Raw genomic sequence first — 20,025 nt, 5'->3', positions numbered from 1 at the left:
ATTATAAATTCATACAAACGAATAAAATCGAAAATAATTTATTTTATAATTTTGCTCTGTATTCAATAATCAGCTAATTTCTTCACATTCAGATATCGGCTTCATGTTTATTGAGGTAGAATTCGCATGGCAGGCTTCCTGAAAAGGAAAACAAATAAACTGTGATTACAACGATTATAATAATTATTTTATGATAACATTCCACAAACGAGGAGTATTATTATTTCCTTAAAAAGTTGTTTATCGGTATAAAAGATAGCACGATAATAATTAGCATCTGGTGCTATCCATCATGTTAGATTAATGAGTATTGACAGTGCGACATAATTTCATTATCTATTTGTAAAAGGACTCCCGTACTTAGAATTGCACTTGTGTCGCGGGGACTTCTTCAAACATACAAATAACGGACACAAATTGCAACCGGACTCGAAACGACTATTTGTGGGTCGCACAAATTATTATTCCGAGTAGGAATTGAGCTCACGACCTCTCACATAAGAGACGCCACGACCTTAACTGCTGGGCTAGAGAGTACTTCTCTCTCATATTTCGTTTCAGTGCCCTAAGTGCAGATGAGAATAAAATCATATGTATTTGGACTTTCGAGTAATGATACTGACCTTATTCTGTCCATAAGCTCTAATATAAGGTTCATCGCTAGGATGTGGAGGGTCCTTGTACAATCTTCTTAGTTGTGGCGCTAGCAGCGTGGGCGCCGGCGGCACGTAGGGCACTCCTCGAGCGCGGTTGATCCTCGACACCACTGCGCCGACGCACATGCTCACCAACATACCAGCGAGGGTATACCACATGTATGACACGCGTAGGACGGGATTCACTTCCTCACTGTAAGAGGATGTAAGACTAAATTATGATTATGATATTAGTGGTACAAATGATGAATGATAAAAGGATGTCTTTTCAAATTATGGTATAAAAATATTTTGATTCGAATTATATGATGAGTAGTCCCTAACCCGCACTTGACCAGCATGGTTGACACAAGGCTTAACCCTTCCTTCGTTTGGGAGGAGACTCTTGCCCAGGAGTGGAACAGTAATAGTTTAGGAGAAAACTACACTTTGGTTCTAAACCATGAATGCGACTAAACGACGACTGAATAATTTCTTAGGAAAAAAATTACCTCTTGTTTATTACGTCTTACCTAAAAACGTGATCATTCACAACATGATCAACTGCGGTAAAATTGTACTGGCATCCAACAGTAGTGAGGGACTTGTGTGGATGAATGATTTCACCTCGAGCGATGGCCAGTTGTGACGTCAGACACCAATAGGACATGACTGCTAGACCACTTACACCGCCAACTAGGGCACCCTGTAATAAAATCATAGCATTTATTTCTTGGTTTTCTGATCAGCAAACCTAGAAGCAAAGAGAAGGTCAAGAAGATTTTTTTTGTTTAAGTATTTAAAAAAGACAACTAATAAAATTTCTAAGTGCCGCGGGGCCGTTTTACAAACATACAAACAACAGACATAAAGTAAAACCAGACCCGAAAATACAATTTGTCGATCGCACAAATATTATTTCCGTGTGAGAATCGAATCCACGACTTCTCGATCCGAGTGGCGAGGTCACCAACTAAACCACTGCGCTACGGATCCGTGCGTTCTTCTAAAAATGTACTAAAATGAAAACTTACCGTTGCATCAACCCATGGCATGAGAATACCCATCGTAAACACACCAAGTTGTGGACCCATCGTCATTGATTCAAGCGTCATCGTCAACTGCAAGATTGTTCCCATTTTCTCCACAATAAACACTAAACCTGGTGAAATAAATTTTTTTATGTTAATGACGACAATATTTCTCAATTCTTTCATTGATTAACAATTCAAAAAGGTGAGTTTTTAAATATAAAAGTAATTATTTACCTACACAAAGAGTGCCCAGGAGTATGACGACACCCCTCATGAGCCACGTAGTCTGTCTGTCTGATAGTTGCTTGGTATAGAACGGCTTGTAGAAATCTTCTAGAACTACCGCCGACATTGAGTTTAAACTTGTGGACAGGGAACTGGAAACGAAACAATAATAAAAGCACATATATCAGTGAAAAAATGTAAATTGTGTAATAATCCCGAATTAAATACCCAATGCTAGATATTATAGACTTTTACCTTAAAGCGGCACTAAAGATTCCAGCAACGAAGACTCCTGGCAAGCCTGGAATATCTCCAAGCACATCCATTACCAAGAGAGGAAGAAGTTGATCCTTCGCTTTTGCCAACTAGAAACATCAATAACCATGAAATGGAGACGAACTGTAGCGGAAACTAGTTTATTTATGTTGAAAGATTCTTACCTTTGTCTGCAAAGGATCACAGTCATGGAATCTGGCGTAGATCAACAGACCACAGTACAGGCAGAAACAATAGAGGAACGATATACCAATACAAAATAGAAAGACTGCCCTGAAAACATAGTCATTGATAAGATAATCGAGTTAAGACAAAGTACAACAAATTCCTTGTTATGTAAGTATATACCTTACATAACAAGGAATAACATCAATTTATGGAAAAAAAGTAAGGTAAATTTGAGTAACTTTGAATGATTTGGGTAACATATGACAGTGGGAATATGAACTCACAATTGATATAGGTTTATTTTAGTTTTGCAAACTTTCACTTATGCTGGTTTCATATGAAAAAATAATCGAAACTAGTTCAAATTCCCACTGACAATGTTACCCAAATCATTCAAAGTTACCCATGTTGACTGTAGCTCTTTTTGACTTTAATTTTGTATATCACTTGAAGTTTGAATAGCTTAATTTGTTTAGTGCTTAGTACTTACCATTTAGCGCCACGTAAAGTCGGTAATGCAAGGTATCTCTGAATCATAGTTTGATTAACAGCATTAGCCTGGAGCCAGTAGATTGTACCACCTACCACCAGACTCCAAATCGTGTGTCTGGTCAGAGGATTTGGATCCCAACTGGAAACAAAATGTGATCAATAAAATAGCTCGATGCATTCAAAATGTATTAAATCTTTGTAGCTTGTTTGTTTGGTTGAACGGGCTAATCGCGGGAACTACTGGTGCGAATTAATAAAATATTTTAGAGTTTGATAGCTTATTTATTGAGGAAGGCTTTATGCTTTATACCATCACGCTACGACCATTAGGAGCAGAGTACCAGTAAAAAATGTTACAGAACCGGGAAAATTTACGACCCATTCCCTCTTAAGTGACGCAGGCGAAGTTGCGTGGGTCAGCCAGTTCTGGGTGTAAATTAAGTCTAGAGGTAAACCTATAAATGCGATCTTTAGGGAGTGAATTATAGTTATCAAGTGACCTACTGACCTTCCTAAATGGGACAATGCTAGGTGCTTCTATAGAATCACATTGTCCCATTTTCTATATAAACGTTTTCAATAAATATGAGCAATTTTGTAGTGGGTGTCGAGTATTCAAAGCAATCGGGATAGATAACAAGGATGTATGCACTTATTGTGATGATGGGTATTATATTTCATATAGTTATTGTTATAGTAACAATCACTACTAGTGTAAAAGCTTCTTCACTGTTGCAAAAAATTACTCTAATCATAATTGAAAACGATATATTATCTATACTTTACATGACAGAATCTTGTCACGATAGAATCGTGCCATGATACCGTTTTGATAAACACATGGTTGGTCAATTATGCGGTATTTTTTTTCAAAGTCATTTATCTTAAGATTGATTTCAAGATTATGTTGCAGACTAATAAAAGGTTTATATTAGGTCGGGGAAAAAGTCTTTTCGTACTATAGTATGTATGAACTTACTTACTTATAACAAAAAAGCTCGATATTTGAGAACCTCACGAGCTCACTGAAAGAAACCTAATGAACCGTGCACTCATTTGTAATTCTTGAAGCCAAAGAGATTTTATTACAAGTCCATACATACTATAATGCGAATAGACTTTTCCCCGACCTAATATTTATGCGCAAACTTTTCGATTCTATACATACTTCGGCAGTTCAATCCTTTCGCTGTCCATGTTTCTCTGCCAAACAACGCCGATGCCGCCGACGTCGATGGTCCCTTTTATTGCGACCAAGGCCATAGCTCCAAACATTGCCGTAATTTGGATAACATCCGTCCAAACTACCGCTTGTAATCCACCCTGAAAACATTCGTTAAATATAATTCATCATCATTGGCCTATATTTATCTATTGCATATGATTAAGGTGGCATCAGTTAAAATTAGTGCATTTTCGTCCGTGGCTCAAAAGGCCTATTTGATGATAATTATGATTGAAGTCTGATTTCCATTACGTCTTAATTTGAATGTTTTCGATTGACAATTATTTTCCAGTTATCAAAGTTTACTTGTGGCCCGAATTTGCTGAGATAAATTCTATGATTTAGTGATAATGGTAAAATGACTTAACCTTCATTAATCTGAATTCATCAACAACAACTAAGTTGCAAGGATACAGTTCATAATTATGATTTAGGATAAAAGATGAATATTTTCACACTACAAGAAATTAGTATACTCACAGCACTTGTATAAAATATGCATACCAAACACACAATTGGCGTGATTACGTGAATATCAACTCCAGTAACTGCAACCAAAATATAATTAAAATTGTATCCTCAAAAGACTTAAGTAAATTGTAACCAAGCATTTTTGTCCTTAGGGCGTAAGTAGGTACTGTTGTTGAATTTGTTCATAAGGTGTAGGTACTGCTAACATACCTTGATTAAATGCCAATGCTGGAACATATATAACGATCGGTAACCAGCCTATCTGAAAACCAAGATGTTCACAGTTTAAACGCAACTCAAAACTGACAAAGATTAGCTACGGGTCAAACAAAGTCAAAGTACTTACCAAGGTGCAAGCGAATAGGATCGAGCCAAACAATCTTACTCTGTTGTCGAATCGTATCGATAAGTACTGAAATAAATAAAAAAATATTGCATAATAACTAACGACCATTTCTTCTTAGACATTTCTTCATACATATCTAAAGCAACCGCTAAAACTATTGACTTTCATTTGACATTTGTGTAGTAAAGGCAATTTTGTTTCTTCATAAAACTATGCTATCAGTAAATTCGTGAAGAATCAAATTGGACTGTGATTTTTAACCTAAACCTATACTTTAGCTGTTACGTTTGATGAAAAAACTAACCGTTAAAAGTTTAAAGTGAAATTGAATGAAATTATTGCTAACTAAATCGATATTTTCATGAGTTTTCAGTATGAATTTTGTTTCTTGTGTTACTATTTATGTTTCTTCAAACGGTTGCTTTCTTTACCTCGTAGTTAGATGTGATCCTGAGTTTGTGAAACACAGGTAAATACACCTGCGTCATGATCAGTGACATAAGAAATATAGCTCCAATAATATATGCGTACTGCGTTCCATGCATGTAAACTTCTGTTGGAGAGCCCAGTAATGTGATTCCCGATACAAAACTGTAAACAAAGAAATATAGCTTTAAATGAAGTAAATTCGATGTCAGAAAGAGGTCGAGTTCACGCCGTTAACCTGACAATAAACTTAATAATTTGCATAAACACACTCTATTACTGTATACAGTACGTTTTAAAAAAAGAGCAATCACAAAAACCTTATTGAAACCACCGGAAAGTCCCAATGACTCCTATACATTAAGCGTATAACACATTTTACAAACAGTTTATGTAAAATATTGTACTATTTATCCTATTGTCCTCTTTCTAACATAAAACAATAAATTACTGAGTTATGTTGAGAGGCTCCTTTCATAAGTAACTCTAGATTTGATCAAGAAAATTATTTGCCGTTATCAAGTAATACGAATTGAATGTTACTACGGAGCTGCGTAATACATGTTGTCATTGTATTGCATTTTATTGAATCTTTGATAGTTAACCAAAACACACCCAAAGGACAAGGTGTTAATGACTCGAAAATCGATGCAAAGATTTATTCTACTACCAACTTACCTTGCCACTAAAGACATGGAAACTGGAACCACTTTCATATTCCGTCCACCGAGCAAGTAATCGGCCTGTGTGGTCTGTTTCTTCATGAAGCCCCAGTAGACTCCGACCACAGCGCTGATTGCCAACATGAACACAAACACCACATAGTCCACCCAAGAGAATCTCTGCATCAAATGCGTCAACTCACTCACATCGCCGTGCATTTCCCCCATGATGTCAAACAATAGCGACCAATCACAAAACCATAACAGTTTCTAACAAAACACTTCAATTTTGCGAATTTTCTCGTGTTTTAATAACAAAGACAGCTGACCGGTGGGCCTAGTGATTGAAATAAATAGCTAGTATCATATCCATATGCGTAGCGTTAAAGGCACCCAACATTCAAATGCATGAGTCCGTCTAGATGTAAGCTCAATCTGGTACAATGAAACAATTACGATAACTCGCAATTTAAAAGAGGATGTTGCGAGATCGCCCCCCAATGGTATGTCGAGTCCAGGAGCGAATCGGGAACTCACTTGTACTTTAACGTGTAGGTTGCAGTAAACGCTTCCGCAAATTACTCCGTATGTTAATTTTGTGTTTTGAAATGCCTTTGCTCTTGTCGTGATTCTGCCCTTCTCTTGCAAAGACAAGTTACTACAAATTATTCGTTTTAGACCTTAAAATGGTAATGGTATGAGTAATGTTACTAACGTTGTGTAATTGATGATAGCTCGAAGTATTTTCTGCCATCGACAGTATTTACAAGAATTTAAAAACACACGCTTGTAGGTATTTAATTGTATTCAGTTTGCGTAATATATCTTTTTTTTATCTCGTAATTTAATAAACACACTGCATATAACAACACATGATAGGTACAGTATAATTTCAATTCAATTAGGTAGGTACATAGATTTGGTTATGGCGGGGATGTTGAACGTTTATTCTTCAGTTTCGATTTCGCTTCTTGGTGTTGTCTGTGTGTTAATCAAAGAACTATTTTACTTTTAAAAATGAGATGCAAAATATATTAAGACTAGCTGACCCGCGCAACTTCGCTTGCGTCACCTAAGAGAATGGGTCAAAATTTTCCCCGTTTTTGTAACATTTTTCGTTGCTACTCCGCTCCTAATGACCGTAGCGTGATGTTATATAGCCTATAGCCTTCTTCGATAAATGGGCTATCTAACACTTAAAGAATTTTTCAAATCGGACCAGTAGTTCCTGAGATTAGCGCGTTCAAACAAACAAACAAACAAACAAAGTAGTATAGATTACAGAATCTTAGTCCGAATTGCAGTTTTGTGCTGAATGATAAATCACAGCAGCTCAACTTAGTTATGCTTCATTTGTCCCAATCAATAATCCCTACTTCGGTAGGTCATATTTCTAAAGGCGAGACAAAGCAGTTGTATCACATAATATTTCGTAAAAATATTCGTGTTTCCTTGACAAAAAAATATTCTTCATTGTAATTCTTGACATCTTGTGGCGAATAGTGGTACATATTTAGTATTGGTAGCGCCATCTACTGAAAAATAATTATAACTTTTTGATTAGCGACATCTGCTAGAGAATAGAAAAAACGTTGAACATGTACTAGTTTATAAACACACCAACAGATGTCGCTATGCATACAGTTGTGATAATTTTGATTCCACGATTTGGCGCAAGATGTCACGATATTGGTATGTATGTCATAATATATAATACAATTTAATTAAAAAAAAATATATTTTTTTATTTTTGTTACATATTTATTAAGATTATATGAGGCATCATGCAAGATGTGATGAAAAAAAAACACAAAGTTGTAGATAATACATTTTTAAACGGATCCTTTCCTGTCATAATAATAAAAGTGACAGCTAAGACAAACGTGAATAAAGACGTTGAGCATCCGAACAACCAAAACAAACAATTAATTTTAGCTACTAATATATTATATACCATTCAAAACTAAGGCTAATTTAAACTTTCAAATGGCAGGAGTTTTACTTAGTTCTACAGAAAAAGTTTTCATTATTCACGGCGTACAAGTGAGTGCACAATTCCTAACCTACACTCTAAACACTAACTTTATAATTTGATTTATTTATCTCACATAAAACTGAAGCAGTATTTCTTAATAATACGCAATAACGGACGTTTGTTAGAACACTATTTCTTTTTGCATTACTAACAAGAAACAACTAGCATCATTTGTTAACTTGGGTTTATCAGGCAGGCGATGTTTAATGGAATTTTGTTTTTGTCCTACTATATTGTTGTTTTACTTGTTAACAGGATGATTATCGTTCAGACGGCAGGTCAAACATCGACTACAGGCCTATGGAATTGGAGACTGATGTCGTGAGCCATGCTAACGGATCAGCGCGACTCCGCCTCGCAAACACAGATATACTAGTGGGAGTTAAAACAGAAATTGATGTGCCAAAGCCTGATAAACCTAAAGAAGGAAAAATTGAGTTCTTTGTTGATTGGTAAGTGCCTATGCGAAATGGCAATGATGGTTGTATAGTGTACATACAATTATAACTATTTGATGCAGATAATAATAATATTAAGATCTAGTTAATATAGATTATTGTCTATTATAAGGCTCTGAAAGTCATCACTGATATTATATATATTTTTGTTTGTTACATCTATGTTTCTTTGTAGTTCAGCCAATGCAACTCCAGAGTTTGAGGGCCGAGGTGGTGAACAATTAGCCATAAGTATATCAAACTTGATGCAGAGGAATTATCACTCATCACAAGCTTTCAGTTTGAAACAACTGTGTATATTTGAAGGCAAGCAATGCTGGAAGCTTTATGTAGATATCTTGGTGAGCAAAAAACTCATTACAGTTAGATATTCAATTGTCTTTTCAAGACCTCTGAAGATACTTTTTGTTTTGTAATATTTTGTCTGTCTATCTCTTGTAGAAAGGATATTCTCTATTTCTCATTTTTTTTTTAAAGTAATGGCTAGTTATCCGAAGCCTCTCTTGGCTAGCAAGGTTAGTCTAACCCCTCCCTCATTACAGAAGGTGACCCCCGCCCACCAAATTTTTATTAGCAAGTTAATGAGTGTTTTAAATTATATTTACTTTTCAGATATTAGAATGTGGAGGTAATCTATGTGATGCAGTGTCTCTAGCAGTCAAAGCTGCCTTGTTTAATACGCGGATACCATTTGTGAAAGCTGCACTCCTTGATGGAGGGAATGTAGATTTGCAGCTGTCTGACGACCCATATGACTGTAAACTCCTTGATGTTGGTTCTGCACCACTATTGGTAAGATGAACAAATCATATGTTTATTCTAAACTTTGATTTGAATACTTTGTGTGTCATGTTCAAAACTTTGTACAGTTGTTAAAAAAGTCAGATCTTATTTCAGATCACACTATGTAAAATTGGTGAGAAATATGTAGTAGATCCATCAGCAGAAGAAGAACGATGCAGCGTGATATCAGTTGTAGTAGGAATCACTGGTAACCCTAGCTGTTACAGTGACAAGAATGTGGAACTAACAGACACAGAGGGAAAATTCACCACTATCGACTTGAGTGGACCTGGCAGTTTAGCTCCTAAGACTTTGAAGAATGCCATCACCCAGGGAATGTTAGTAACAATACATAAAGTAAATGTTTTTTCAGACTTAAGTTTAATGCTGTCTGATTAGTTGCTAAATCCCATCAATTGAGTCAAAACAATTACATAAGAAATAAAAATGTCTATTCATAAATATCTGGGTTCTTAGCAACAATACTTTCCCCATTGTAGTCTAACTTTGGCAAGGATTTAAAATAATGTTAACGATTTCTTTTTTGTTATTTCAGTGTTGCAGCAAAGTTACTCGACAAAGCTTTAGGCAAGGCTCTAGTACGCGAGAGAAAAGAAAATGTTACACTAAAAAAACATTCATATGGATTTTTGAAATAAATGTATGGCTAAGGAAATTTGTTTAAATGAAACACAATATTACTTTTTATCCTTTATTAGTATAGATTCAATACAATAAGAGTACATACGATCACAAAATATAAATTAATGTTTCTAATCACTAAACTACAAAGTATGATCAAATCATAACCAAATATCACATGTAACTACCCTTCAGAATTTAGAGCGACAACTACTTCAAGTATTATAACTTGATGAAGAATTCAAGACAAACTTGAATATATCAGGAATGTTAATTATTATATAGACACTTAGAAAAACACCTATACTACGTAAAATGTAAGGTGGCTATACTGGCTATTAGAGGCGGATCCAAAAAACTCTCGTTCGTTTGTCTGATAATTTAAAATGCTTGGGGCAAGAGCCGCTTATTGTGTAAGAGCGACGAATTCAGATACTTTTGGGGCTGTTTGCCGTGTTTCGCCCGAATCCGCTAGAGCTGTTTATATAATACTAAGATAAACTATTACTAAAGATGATTAAACTTACTACATTCACCCATATACTAGTGGGGATATAATAATAAGACATACTGAATGACTTGCATTTCTACCTGTTGGATACCTAGCATTACGTTTGTAATCGATTCACGATTCAGTTCAAAAGTCATGATCGTTCCAATAAAATTACCACATTTAATTATAGTTCAATTACTTTGATAATTATAAGATTTTAAAACTTGACGATTACAAACGTGAGAAATAAGTGAACATTGCCAACCTTACACTTTGATTTTAGTCAACACCCTGTCACCTTTACTGAAAGGCTTCCATCCCGTATACGCTTACAGCAAAACCTTCTTTATAGAATTCGTAAAGTTCATAATACGTTTTCAAAATTTGGAAATTTCAGTCAAATTTTACGTAAAAGGAGCTTTACGTTATTACAATAAAGTTTACTTTCTAAATACTCAATTGACGGTTACGTTCCGTTGCAGTCTCTTCTTTTCACAAATTCGCATTACATGACGTCACTTGGCAGGTTCCATTTCCCACGAGTCCTAATACTAACATTGATAATGATAATAGGCCGAATGGCAAGAAAAACTTTCTCTTCTTCGTTTACTTCTTGGGGTTCATGGGGTTGACTGGAGTGAGCAGGTCCAGCACCGCGGCAATGTTGCCGTCCTTGCTCTCAAGGAGCTGAGTCAGCCAGCCACCATCGTTGGTGAAGCCCATGGCCAGCATTTGGTTGATAGCCGCTTCAATATGGGGCTCTGTTAAAAATACATATTTCATGTTATGGTATGATACGCATTAAATAGATAAGTTCGCTAGACTATGTTCGAGATTTGAGTACTTAAACAACACGGATCTGACCTGTGCTTCTTATGCTACGTAAGACTTAAAGCGATTGACCGAACAAGCGGGGTATAATGAAACATGTATTAATTAAACTCCTATTTATCGATAATGTAAGTATAAATAGTACTACAATATAAGGACAGTCTTAAACTCATTCCCAGTTCTCAAGAACAGAGAACGAACGATATAAAAAGAATTGACGGACATAATTATAATTCACTAGCTGACCCGCGCAACTTCGCTTGCGTCACTTAAGAGAATGAGTCAAAATTTTCCACGTTTTTGTAACATTTTTCGTTGCTACTCCGCTGCTAATGACTGTAGCGTGATGTTATATAGTCTATAGCCTTCCTCAATAACTGGGCTATCTAACACTGAAAGAATTTTTCAAATCGGACCAGTAGTTCCTGAGATTAGCGCGTTCAAACAAACAAACAAACTCTTCAGCTTTATAATATTAGTATAGATTCAAGATAGTACAGGTCGGTTGGGAACAATTCGAGAACAAAACAAAAAAAATATATTTGGCGTGGTCCTACATTACTCACAAGTTATTTTCATATTAGTAACGACACAAGACTCAACGCGGAAATATTTTTTAAGAGAAGAAAACTTATAAAATATTGTGCAATCAAGAATCACGGTGTATTAATTCGACCTACTTTGACAATCGCATTTATTTATAATATAATTATATACGCATGTTATTTGTGTGATGAATCATACTTCGGTGTATCATACTTATTATCCGTGAGCATATCTATTATTGACCCAAAAAGCGGAAAGCAAGCGATTTATTTTAATCTGTAGGTACAGAGTACCTACTTACAAGTTTTTACGTAAATAAATCATCAATACAAATACTTATGACGCTATTTTCGATAAATAAATGAAATCAATTAACTCACACGTTTTTAATGAGGTAGATTCGAATACTATTTTTTAGCTATAGAGTTTTTGTGGTTGATTTAACTATATGTTGGATTTGGTAAAACGTGTATGGTAGTCACATTAATAGACAACGCTATTACGATATCAAGAGAGGAGTGAGGCAAGTACGAAACACGAGCAAGCAGATAACTATAAACTATTGTGTAGCAAAGTTATTTGTAAAATTTTCTTTTTTTTTTAAGGCACCTTCCGCTCTTTGGTTTGCTCTTGTGTCGCGGGGACTTTTACAAACATACACAAAGCACAACCAGACCCATAACAACCTATTGTGGATCGCACAAATAATAATAATGGTACCGTGTGGGAATCGAACCCGACCCAACCTCCTGAAGCTACGGCGTGACAACCTAAACCACTGCGCCACAGAGGCAGTAATTGCAATCTACATAATTATGCTAAGTTATTAAAAAATATTGGTGATTCAGGAGTTTCAAATTGTGGATAGGATATAGAAATAACTTACTAGCATGGTGGGCACGTTGTTGTGGCTGCTGTGGTTTCGGCTTCGGAGTCTCCTGAGCAGGCTTGGCGGCGGCCTCGGCCTCCGGGGCGCTAGGTGGCGCGGCCGGCTTCACCTCCGGCACTTTAGGATTCAACACTAAATGTTCAGCTTTCATCAATATTGATGGATAATGAGCGACATAAACATGCGATGCAATAGTCTATGACCAACAAAAACAAGCGCGATCCAAATGAATTGTACAAAATCGTAAAATGTAAGGTGCATTAGTCCTATATGTATTTGAGACTAATATTAACTTTCCAGTAGTTAGAAATGTGCAAATGAGGACAATCATAATCTGCGTATTATGTATTTATTGTTTAAGGAAGATGTGGTTTGTACATGACACCTGTTACACTAAACATTTAAAGCTAAACGAACGTAAATTTTATGTAACTATGTGACTAAATTATTATATTGTACATTTTGTTAAGAATATAAGTATATTTACCAGCAGTAGAAGTATTGAGGGGAGGGTAGAGTCCTCCCTCGCTGATCTTCACGCGCTCTTGGAACTCTTCAGGCAAGTTGAAGCCAATCGGAGCGACCAGCTCGGTCGGGATGCTGGCGCTCATCAAATCTAAGATGGAAGTTATTTCATTATTACCAATATGTATCTGTCTGTTGTGAGATAATAAATAGACGACAAAAATGTATACTGGCAGATAAAAAATAATTTCGTTGTTTTACACGTAAGTATATTTATGAAGTAAATGTAAACACAAAGCCGATGTAAGTACATCGTAAATCCACAAGTAAACGGATATAATGACTCATTATTCATATCGATAACAATTTTCATAACATAAGCGCGACTGAAGGCTAGATAAAAATAAATCATTAATAAAATGTTATACCTTTGTCATTATTAATCATGGTCCAATCATCGGCCTTCTCCGGGGAGGCATCCCTCATATCAGCATTCACGCTCGAAGCGAAAGAGTTATCAGAGAGGAGCGAAGTATCGGACTTCACCGAAGCGGACCTGACGGGAGCCGCCGGCTTGGCCACAGCAGGCTCGGACTTAACCGAGACATCAGACTTCATTGACGTCTCCATATTGGCCGAAGTCTCGGGCTGAGGCTCCGCGTTAACAGGAGCTTTCTCAGCCTCAGGGGCCTTCCTGTCTCCTTGCCCCATCTCCATATCACAAGCCTGTGATGCAGCAGCGACGTTAGTCTGCAGATCTTGCAAGAACATTTGGAGAAGGTTCTTGAAATTAACAGATGTACGGGGTACAAATGGGCACTGCGAGTTGGCCTGGGTGGTGCTCGGCCCGGCTTGGGTCCCAGTATTCGGAGCTTCAGCTCCGGCGGCAGCGTTTGCCTGAGGCTCCTTGGGTTGTTCAGGAGGGCTGGGGTCATCGTTGAGACCAATATCGCCGGCGAGGTTGGCGAACTCGTTCATGTAGGTGGTGAAGGTCTCGAGCCAGCTGGTGCGAGCACGACGATGGGGGTCACCAACATGGGGCCCGTGGTGGGGGCGGAACTTCCTGTCACCGCTCTTCTCGCGACGACGCTTGGTGGTACATTCTTCATTGATGTTGTGAACGGCATAGGACTTCAAGAAATGACGAGACCTCTTCACAGCCGCCTTGATCAAGGTGCGCTAGCAAAACAAATAATTGTGTCAATTTTGAGCATTCAATTGAACGGCCGAGAACTATAACCTATCATTTGGACGTGTTTGCGTTTACTTTGCAAGGCTAAGTATTATTGGGACATTCCGTAGTCCGATGAAGAACAGATTTAAGCTTAACTTATAGCAGAGCCTAAATAAGACAGAGTATTGTTAAATAAGACAGTAAGGCTGATTTAAAAGCTCAAGATGTGCCTAGGAAAGTTATATTTACACAACCTCTACACTATGTCACTATAATTTGTGCTTGAAAGATTGCGTATCAGAAACATTGCGGTTATTCCCCCACTTTTAAAATAGACTCACTATCTCAATACTAATCTTGCAATGATAACATTTGGCCATGTTTCAACGTACGGTTTCTTGAATAAACAAAGAAAGTGAATGTATGGCGAAGTAGTTTAATTTGGGTAACTCCACCACTGTTGCACAAAATGCTGTTAGCTTGATTTCCACTTGGAGCAAACTGTTAAGCTCTTCAAAATAGTTGATTAAGTCTGCCTTGTATTCTATGTCTATAGTGCAGACCCCTATGATAATCTTTTTTTAAAGAGACACCAGCCTCTATCAAACTAAAACAAACGTATATCCTTGAATAAGCGGATATTACACATCCCGTTTACACGCAATTATTTTTTATTGTATGTATACTTAGTAATACTTACTGGCATAGCCGGAGTGGGCACTCGCACCATGCAGTGGTCCGGATGGCAGCCGGCCGCCTCGCATTGCGAGCACAGGTCAAAGTCATCGCAGGCAGTGCACTTGTAGCGAAAACCGACGATAGCCTTATCGCAGTTGTCGCATACAACACCGCAGTGAAGACCAGGGATGTTAGCTATGAAATTGTCACCTTACAGAAATAGGGAAAAATCGTATCAAAAATAACAGTGGAAATGTATTTATAGTCTAACTTCCACCATTATTTTCCCGTATTGTTATTAAATGTGTTCAGGGATGATACCAATAATGAAGGGCTTCTAGAGTTCGTTATGATTACAACCATGTATAAATTGATTTTAATTGAGACAAAGATGACTAAGCGCCTACTTAAATATTATGTTATAATACATAAATAAATAATCTAATTATTTTCAGTCAGCCGTAGATAATAGCAAAGCTTTGATAAGACACTCGAGATATTAGAATTTAATACTGTAATGAAATATACGTGTAAATTAAATGTGATAAAAGTATCTATTTAAATTACTTACTTATATGCACATTAGCACCTCCTCCGGGCACACGGACCGCGCTCACGTAAAGGTTGCATTCATCAGGCTTGGATGACGCGTTAGGAGCGGGCCTCGGGGCGGCGTTGGCTGCAGGCTTCGAAGCCGAAGGTGCAGCTGCGGGAGCCGGTGCCGCAGTAGCAGCAGGTGGCGCAGTGGCAGCAGGTGCCGAGGAGGCAGCAGGTGCCGAGGAGGCGGCAGGTGCCGCGGTGGTAGCGGCCTGCCTCGGTACAGCGCTAGCAGCAGGTCTTGGTGCGGCGTTAGCATCAGGCCTCGGTGCCGCGCTACCATCTTCCTTCTTAGGCTCAACCCTAATAAGCCTCTTAGGTTCCCTCCTGATCTCCCTAGTAGGCTCTCTCTTGCAGAAGACATAGAGCTTGAAGGACTCACACTTCATGAGGCGGAGCGCCGTCACCAACTCCTGGTCCGAAGAGATGGCGACATCATCGCCCTCCTCGTCTAATTACGCGAAGAGATAAGTTTATTTAATAAATGTATGTGCCAACAAATAGTAAATCTCAAGGGCAACTTGATTGTTAATTAGCTACTGAATTAATTATGTTAACTACTATACCCGCCGAAAAACATAACTGGTGTTGATAATAAATACGGTTGAACTGATTTTAACTATAGATAGGTTTGTCACACTTTCGTTGTAAATTTTCCCAATGACCACCATGACTTTACACTTTTCTAGTTTAGTCAGAATTTAATTTAACGCAATAACTTGAACTATCCAAAGATCGTACCTATGTCGTCAAATCATTACGTTGTTAGTCACATTCTGGAGATAATTACACATTTTTGTCAAATCCTTAAATGAGTCACTTTCTTTCTGGAGAGAATTACACAAGTTCTCCTACACATCAGTAAAACTGAACATACTTTTGATTGACTCTACTCTGTATAAAATCAAGCACAATAATATTGAGACTGTCAGTTCTCAACACGTAATTAAAAGGGTATGAAAACAAAAGAAGTTGTTGCTATTTATATTGCTCTTACCTTTCCAAGACACAGTGTACACCTTGTCCTTCAGACCAGGGTACAATTCCAGAAGCTTCTGGTTGAGGAAGTAGTAGCTCTCAACCAAACCCTTCTCCACGCCAAACCTCCTGACTTCTGGCTTCTCGCCCTCCCTCCAGAAGGTATACACCTTAAACGGGACTTCTCCTTCCATGGTTATTGTAGAAGTAGTAGATGTAGGTTCAGACATACAAGCTGTGAGGACAAATATTTTTCGAACTATAGATTTTATTCGTGTTATGTTTGCCTAACAAAACAAACAATCAGTAATATACATTTCGACTTGCGTGAAGCTTTCGATTGTTTTTTTTAATTATAATAGGTTCTTATTAAGAATGTCAAACAATCACGTGTGGTTTTGTTTCTTTTGATCGATTTCTAGCCCTGGTGCACTATACCTCAATATACAACTTTTGAAGTACAGACAGGTACAGAATTGATCGCCGCGCCATGTGCCACGCCCCGACTAACGTAGCTAACTATGAATATACACCCCCGATACGAGAATCTGAGAAATCTCTAATAAAATCTACCATCAATAAGTCCAATAATTATTATCGTTAACTTTACCTATTTCAACTAGCTCTTAATAGTTAATTAATAAATTGTAAGAAGTCTTAAAGAAAATCATGACACGCAAAAGACCGGCAAATCACTCATTAAACTTCGCGTTCGCGTCTTTAATTAATTACTTAAACTGCAAAAAATTGCCGAGACAAAAACAATTTACGCTATTCTTAGCCGACATTTTTGGCTTGAGATTCGAATACCAGATCAAGTTTATTTTTGGAATGTAATATATGACTATAGTAGGTACCTTATGTTTAAATTTCGATATATTTCTGTGAATCTTTTCGAGTATTTTTATTTGCGACGACAGAGTTGTTTCAATTCGTACAGCGAAACTGCATCAGAATTATAATCAATGTTAACACACACAAGGAAACTGTTTTAGAGCTTAGAGTCACTCAATGTAGCTACTTTTTCAAACACCGAAATTTTCCTGTACGCACTAACACTTAAAAACGCCGAACGCGGCGGTTGAAACGCTCTGCCGAAGCGGTTGAAAGCTACACTTCGCGCACGTCTGGGTTCCGCCCGATCGATTTTGCATGTACGAAACAAGATGAAATCTCGATGCAACTTCCGAACCGGCGCGAATATGCACGATTCCGATACCGATAGCGATCGCCAACGCTTAAAGTAGCGTATCTACAGTGACCCTTCGTATATGTTCTGATTTAAAAATTAATCATATGTTTGTGTCTAGAAAATCCAGAATTGTTTCTAAATTTAGTATATCTGGCTTTGTGCAGTACTTTGTGTTATTTTTGTACACTTAATGGCACTTCAATAGATACACATAATAGAATAGGCCCTAGAAGACAATGACTAAGCAAAATATACAGACTACACTGGGGATGTAATAACAAAATGGAGTAGTGAAATTCAGCACAACAAAGGAAAATTTAATTTTAGATCTATAAAAAGCTAATATCTGCATATTCACAGTTAAAATAGATCCATTTATACTAGGAGAAGAGACAATGGGCATCAAATGAGTTATTTGGGAGCTATCACATTAAAGCAGGGTTTTTAACCTAAGTAATGATGGCATCAGAATTTCTGGTTGGTACTTTCTCTTTTTATCAAAAAAGATACCTCATCCGGATAATTAAATTTCAAAGTGCAAAAGCTAGAGCTCAGCAGCCAGCATCCCCCAATTCTAATAAAATATATTATTAAATAGATCACCTCACCATGTCTGTCTCAATCTGTTTGTGATAAAGAAAAAATGTACTGAACGGAATTTTATGCGGTTTTCACCATGACATAGAGAAGTTCTTCAGAAACGGTTTAGATTAGAAGTTGCTAAAGTTCCCCCGGCAAAAGTCGGGTGTAGCTGGGGCGGGCTGCTAACTGTATCCCAAAAGTAAATATTATTAAGTATGCCGTTAGTTAGTACTTTTATTAGCAAACAAATTAACTGTGGATGGAATAAACTCATTCAACGGCAATAGCTCACCAAGAAAAAGTAAATACTGACAAATTTGTTGAATGTATTTTATAATGCAATAATAATCCACCAATGAACTGCCTATGTTCATTTTAGGTCAATAAACTTTTAAAGGTGAATATTCCTTTCTTATAGGATTTTATTCTCTAGTATTCAGCTCTTAGAGGACTCTTATAGGCTTTAAACAGGTGGTGTCTTTATTTAACAGTGAAATATCTAGCCGGGAAATATTTGCACTGTGTATTACACATAGCTCAGCTTAAATAAAATAATTGCATAAAAACTCAGAATATAAAAATCCAATATCTACTGAAATTTAAGATAAGTAAGGTTGAAAACATTAAATAATAATAACACAATAGCTAATATATCAAATTCTTACCAGCTGAAGGTAAAAATACGCGTTATTGCACAGTAGTACTATTAAACTGCGAGCCCTTTCCTAGTTACTGACTAGAGGCCATTTTGATTTGCACTTCCAACACCGATTAGATCGATAAAAGCGTCGCGGCGTCGCCCAAAACAAAGTGCGCAGGGCGCAAACTCGAACTTCACTTGAACTAGCTTCAACAAAATATAAAATTCATACAATAAACTTACCAACTCTATGTACGTTCTCGAATCACTTTTAAATATTGAAGACAACACAGAAATGCGTCGTACTTTCAAGAAATTTTCTTACTAAATGCTTGTGGACGAGTGCGGCCGCACATATATACGACTTCAAAATATTATGAATATGATTCACCGATCAATAGAACATTTGAGAAAAACAAAACATCATTTTCGTACTTTGTTGTGCAATACAGCTGTCAAAATAAATAGTCATCGAACGCGGTTCATTTCACCACTGGTACTATTTGTTGCATCAATAAATCTTTGCTCTTGCTCTAACACGCACAAAATTGCTTCTATATTTTTTTTGTTTTAAAAAGTATGTTAACTAGTATGAATAATTTAGAGCGCAACGCGCTCTTACGTTTCATTTCACGCTATTACACTTTTTTAAGTTGTTTATTATTATCTCTTTTACTTGTACTTATACTACTATTACTTACTATAGCGCTATTTACAAACTCAATCCATCCATGGGCATCAAATGAGTCCCAAATAAGCCTTCACATTAATGCAGGGTTTTTAACTTGAGTAGTGGTGGCATTAGAATTTCTGATGAGTCAGCGGTCAGTACTTTCTCTTTTTATCAAAAAAGATAGTTCTTCCGGATAATTAATTTGCAAAGTGCGAAAAGCTAGAGCTCAGCAGCCAGCATTCCCCGATTTTACTACAACATATTATTAAATAGAATCACCTCACTATGTCTGTCTCAATCTGTTTGCGGTAAAGAAAAAATGTTCTGAACGGAATCCAATCCCATGAAATAGAGGTCGAGCCTATTGCTATCTACCCGGCGCGTTACCAAAAAATTAAGAGGTATTCAC

General features: G+C 37.0%; 3 protein-coding genes across 7 annotated transcripts; 1 reads left to right on the top strand and 2 right to left on the bottom strand.

Moving 5' to 3' along the window:
- Positions 1 to 22: 22 nt before the first annotated feature.
- On the bottom strand, positions 23 to 6,419 carry LOC142972832 (sodium-coupled monocarboxylate transporter 1-like). Its single transcript, XM_076114172.1, has 14 exons — positions 5,977 to 6,419; positions 5,304 to 5,463; positions 4,873 to 4,938; positions 4,737 to 4,788; positions 4,536 to 4,603; positions 3,999 to 4,153; positions 2,829 to 2,969; positions 2,335 to 2,443; positions 2,150 to 2,259; positions 1,904 to 2,046; positions 1,670 to 1,797; positions 1,169 to 1,341; positions 624 to 849; positions 23 to 138 (listed from the first exon to the last, which is right to left on the bottom strand). The coding sequence occupies exons 1-14, from the start codon at positions 6,186 to 6,188 to the stop codon at positions 70 to 72; spliced, it is 1,812 nt and encodes a 603-aa protein (XP_075970287.1). The 5' UTR covers positions 6,189 to 6,419; the 3' UTR covers positions 23 to 69.
- Positions 6,420 to 7,827: 1,408 nt separating this feature from the next.
- Rrp42 (exosome complex component Rrp42) lies at positions 7,828 to 9,931 on the top strand. Its single transcript, XM_076114225.1, has 6 exons — positions 7,828 to 8,003; positions 8,251 to 8,447; positions 8,629 to 8,794; positions 9,066 to 9,245; positions 9,351 to 9,574; positions 9,793 to 9,931. The coding sequence occupies exons 1-6, from the start codon at positions 7,947 to 7,949 to the stop codon at positions 9,893 to 9,895; spliced, it is 927 nt and encodes a 308-aa protein (XP_075970340.1). The 5' UTR covers positions 7,828 to 7,946; the 3' UTR covers positions 9,896 to 9,931.
- A 3-nt stretch (positions 9,932 to 9,934) lies between these two features.
- Positions 9,935 to 19,391, bottom strand: LOC142972810 (uncharacterized). 5 transcript variants are annotated; one of them, XM_076114122.1, is made up of 8 exons: positions 19,187 to 19,391; positions 16,549 to 16,764; positions 15,526 to 16,002; positions 14,977 to 15,164; positions 13,531 to 14,281; positions 13,125 to 13,253; positions 12,635 to 12,769; positions 9,935 to 11,132 (listed from the first exon to the last, which is right to left on the bottom strand). In XM_076114122.1, exons 2-8 carry the CDS (start codon positions 16,757 to 16,759, stop codon positions 10,978 to 10,980), a joined length of 2,046 nt encoding a protein of 681 aa, XP_075970237.1. In that variant the 5' UTR covers positions 16,760 to 16,764; positions 19,187 to 19,391; the 3' UTR covers positions 9,935 to 10,977. The 5 variants fall into 5 exon arrangements, with proteins under 5 accessions (XP_075970237.1, XP_075970272.1, XP_075970263.1 ...); XM_076114157.1 differs by having other exon boundaries at positions 12,635 to 12,754; XM_076114148.1 differs by having other exon boundaries at positions 14,977 to 15,149.
- Positions 19,392 to 20,025: the final 634 nt, after the last annotated feature.

This window comes from Anticarsia gemmatalis, chromosome 1, assembly GCF_050436995.1.
Source record: "Anticarsia gemmatalis isolate Benzon Research Colony breed Stoneville strain chromosome 1, ilAntGemm2 primary, whole genome shotgun sequence".
In the NCBI taxonomy this organism is placed as follows: domain Eukaryota; kingdom Metazoa; phylum Arthropoda; class Insecta; order Lepidoptera; family Erebidae; genus Anticarsia; species Anticarsia gemmatalis.
Note: the sequence above shows the minus strand (reverse complement) of the source record. Positions and strands in the feature narration are given on the sequence as shown.

Bases quoted from the DNA above. Each gene is read 5' to 3' on its own strand.
- LOC142972832 (XM_076114172.1), bottom strand. From the start codon at position 6,188: ATGGGGGAAATGCACGGCGATGTGAGTGAGTTGACGCATTTGATGCAG. The intron at 2,444-2,828 runs GTAAGTACTAAG...CTATGTTTTCAG, and splicing joins ACTTTACGTGGCGCTAAATG to GGCAGTCTTTCTATTTTGTA. The intron at 1,798-1,903 runs GTAAATAATTAC...TTATTTCACCAG, and splicing joins CCTGGGCACTCTTTGTGTAG to GTTTAGTGTTTATTGTGGAG.
- Rrp42 (XM_076114225.1), top strand. From the start codon at position 7,947: ATGGCAGGAGTTTTACTTAGTTCTACAGAAAAAGTTTTCATTATTCAC. The intron at 8,795-9,065 runs GTGAGCAAAAAA...TTTACTTTTCAG, and splicing joins AGCTTTATGTAGATATCTTG to ATATTAGAATGTGGAGGTAA. The intron at 9,575-9,792 runs GTTAGTAACAAT...TTGTTATTTCAG, and splicing joins AATGCCATCACCCAGGGAAT to TGTTGCAGCAAAGTTACTCG.
- LOC142972810 (XM_076114122.1), bottom strand. From the start codon at position 16,759: ATGTCTGAACCTACATCTACTACTTCTACAATAACCATGGAAGGAGAA. The intron at 13,254-13,530 runs GTATAACATTTT...CTTCCATCTTAG, and splicing joins CATGATTAATAATGACAAAG to ATTTGATGAGCGCCAGCATC. The intron at 11,133-12,634 runs GTAAGTTATTTC...TATTTTTAACAG, and splicing joins ACAACGTGCCCACCATGCTA to AGCCCCATATTGAAGCGGCT.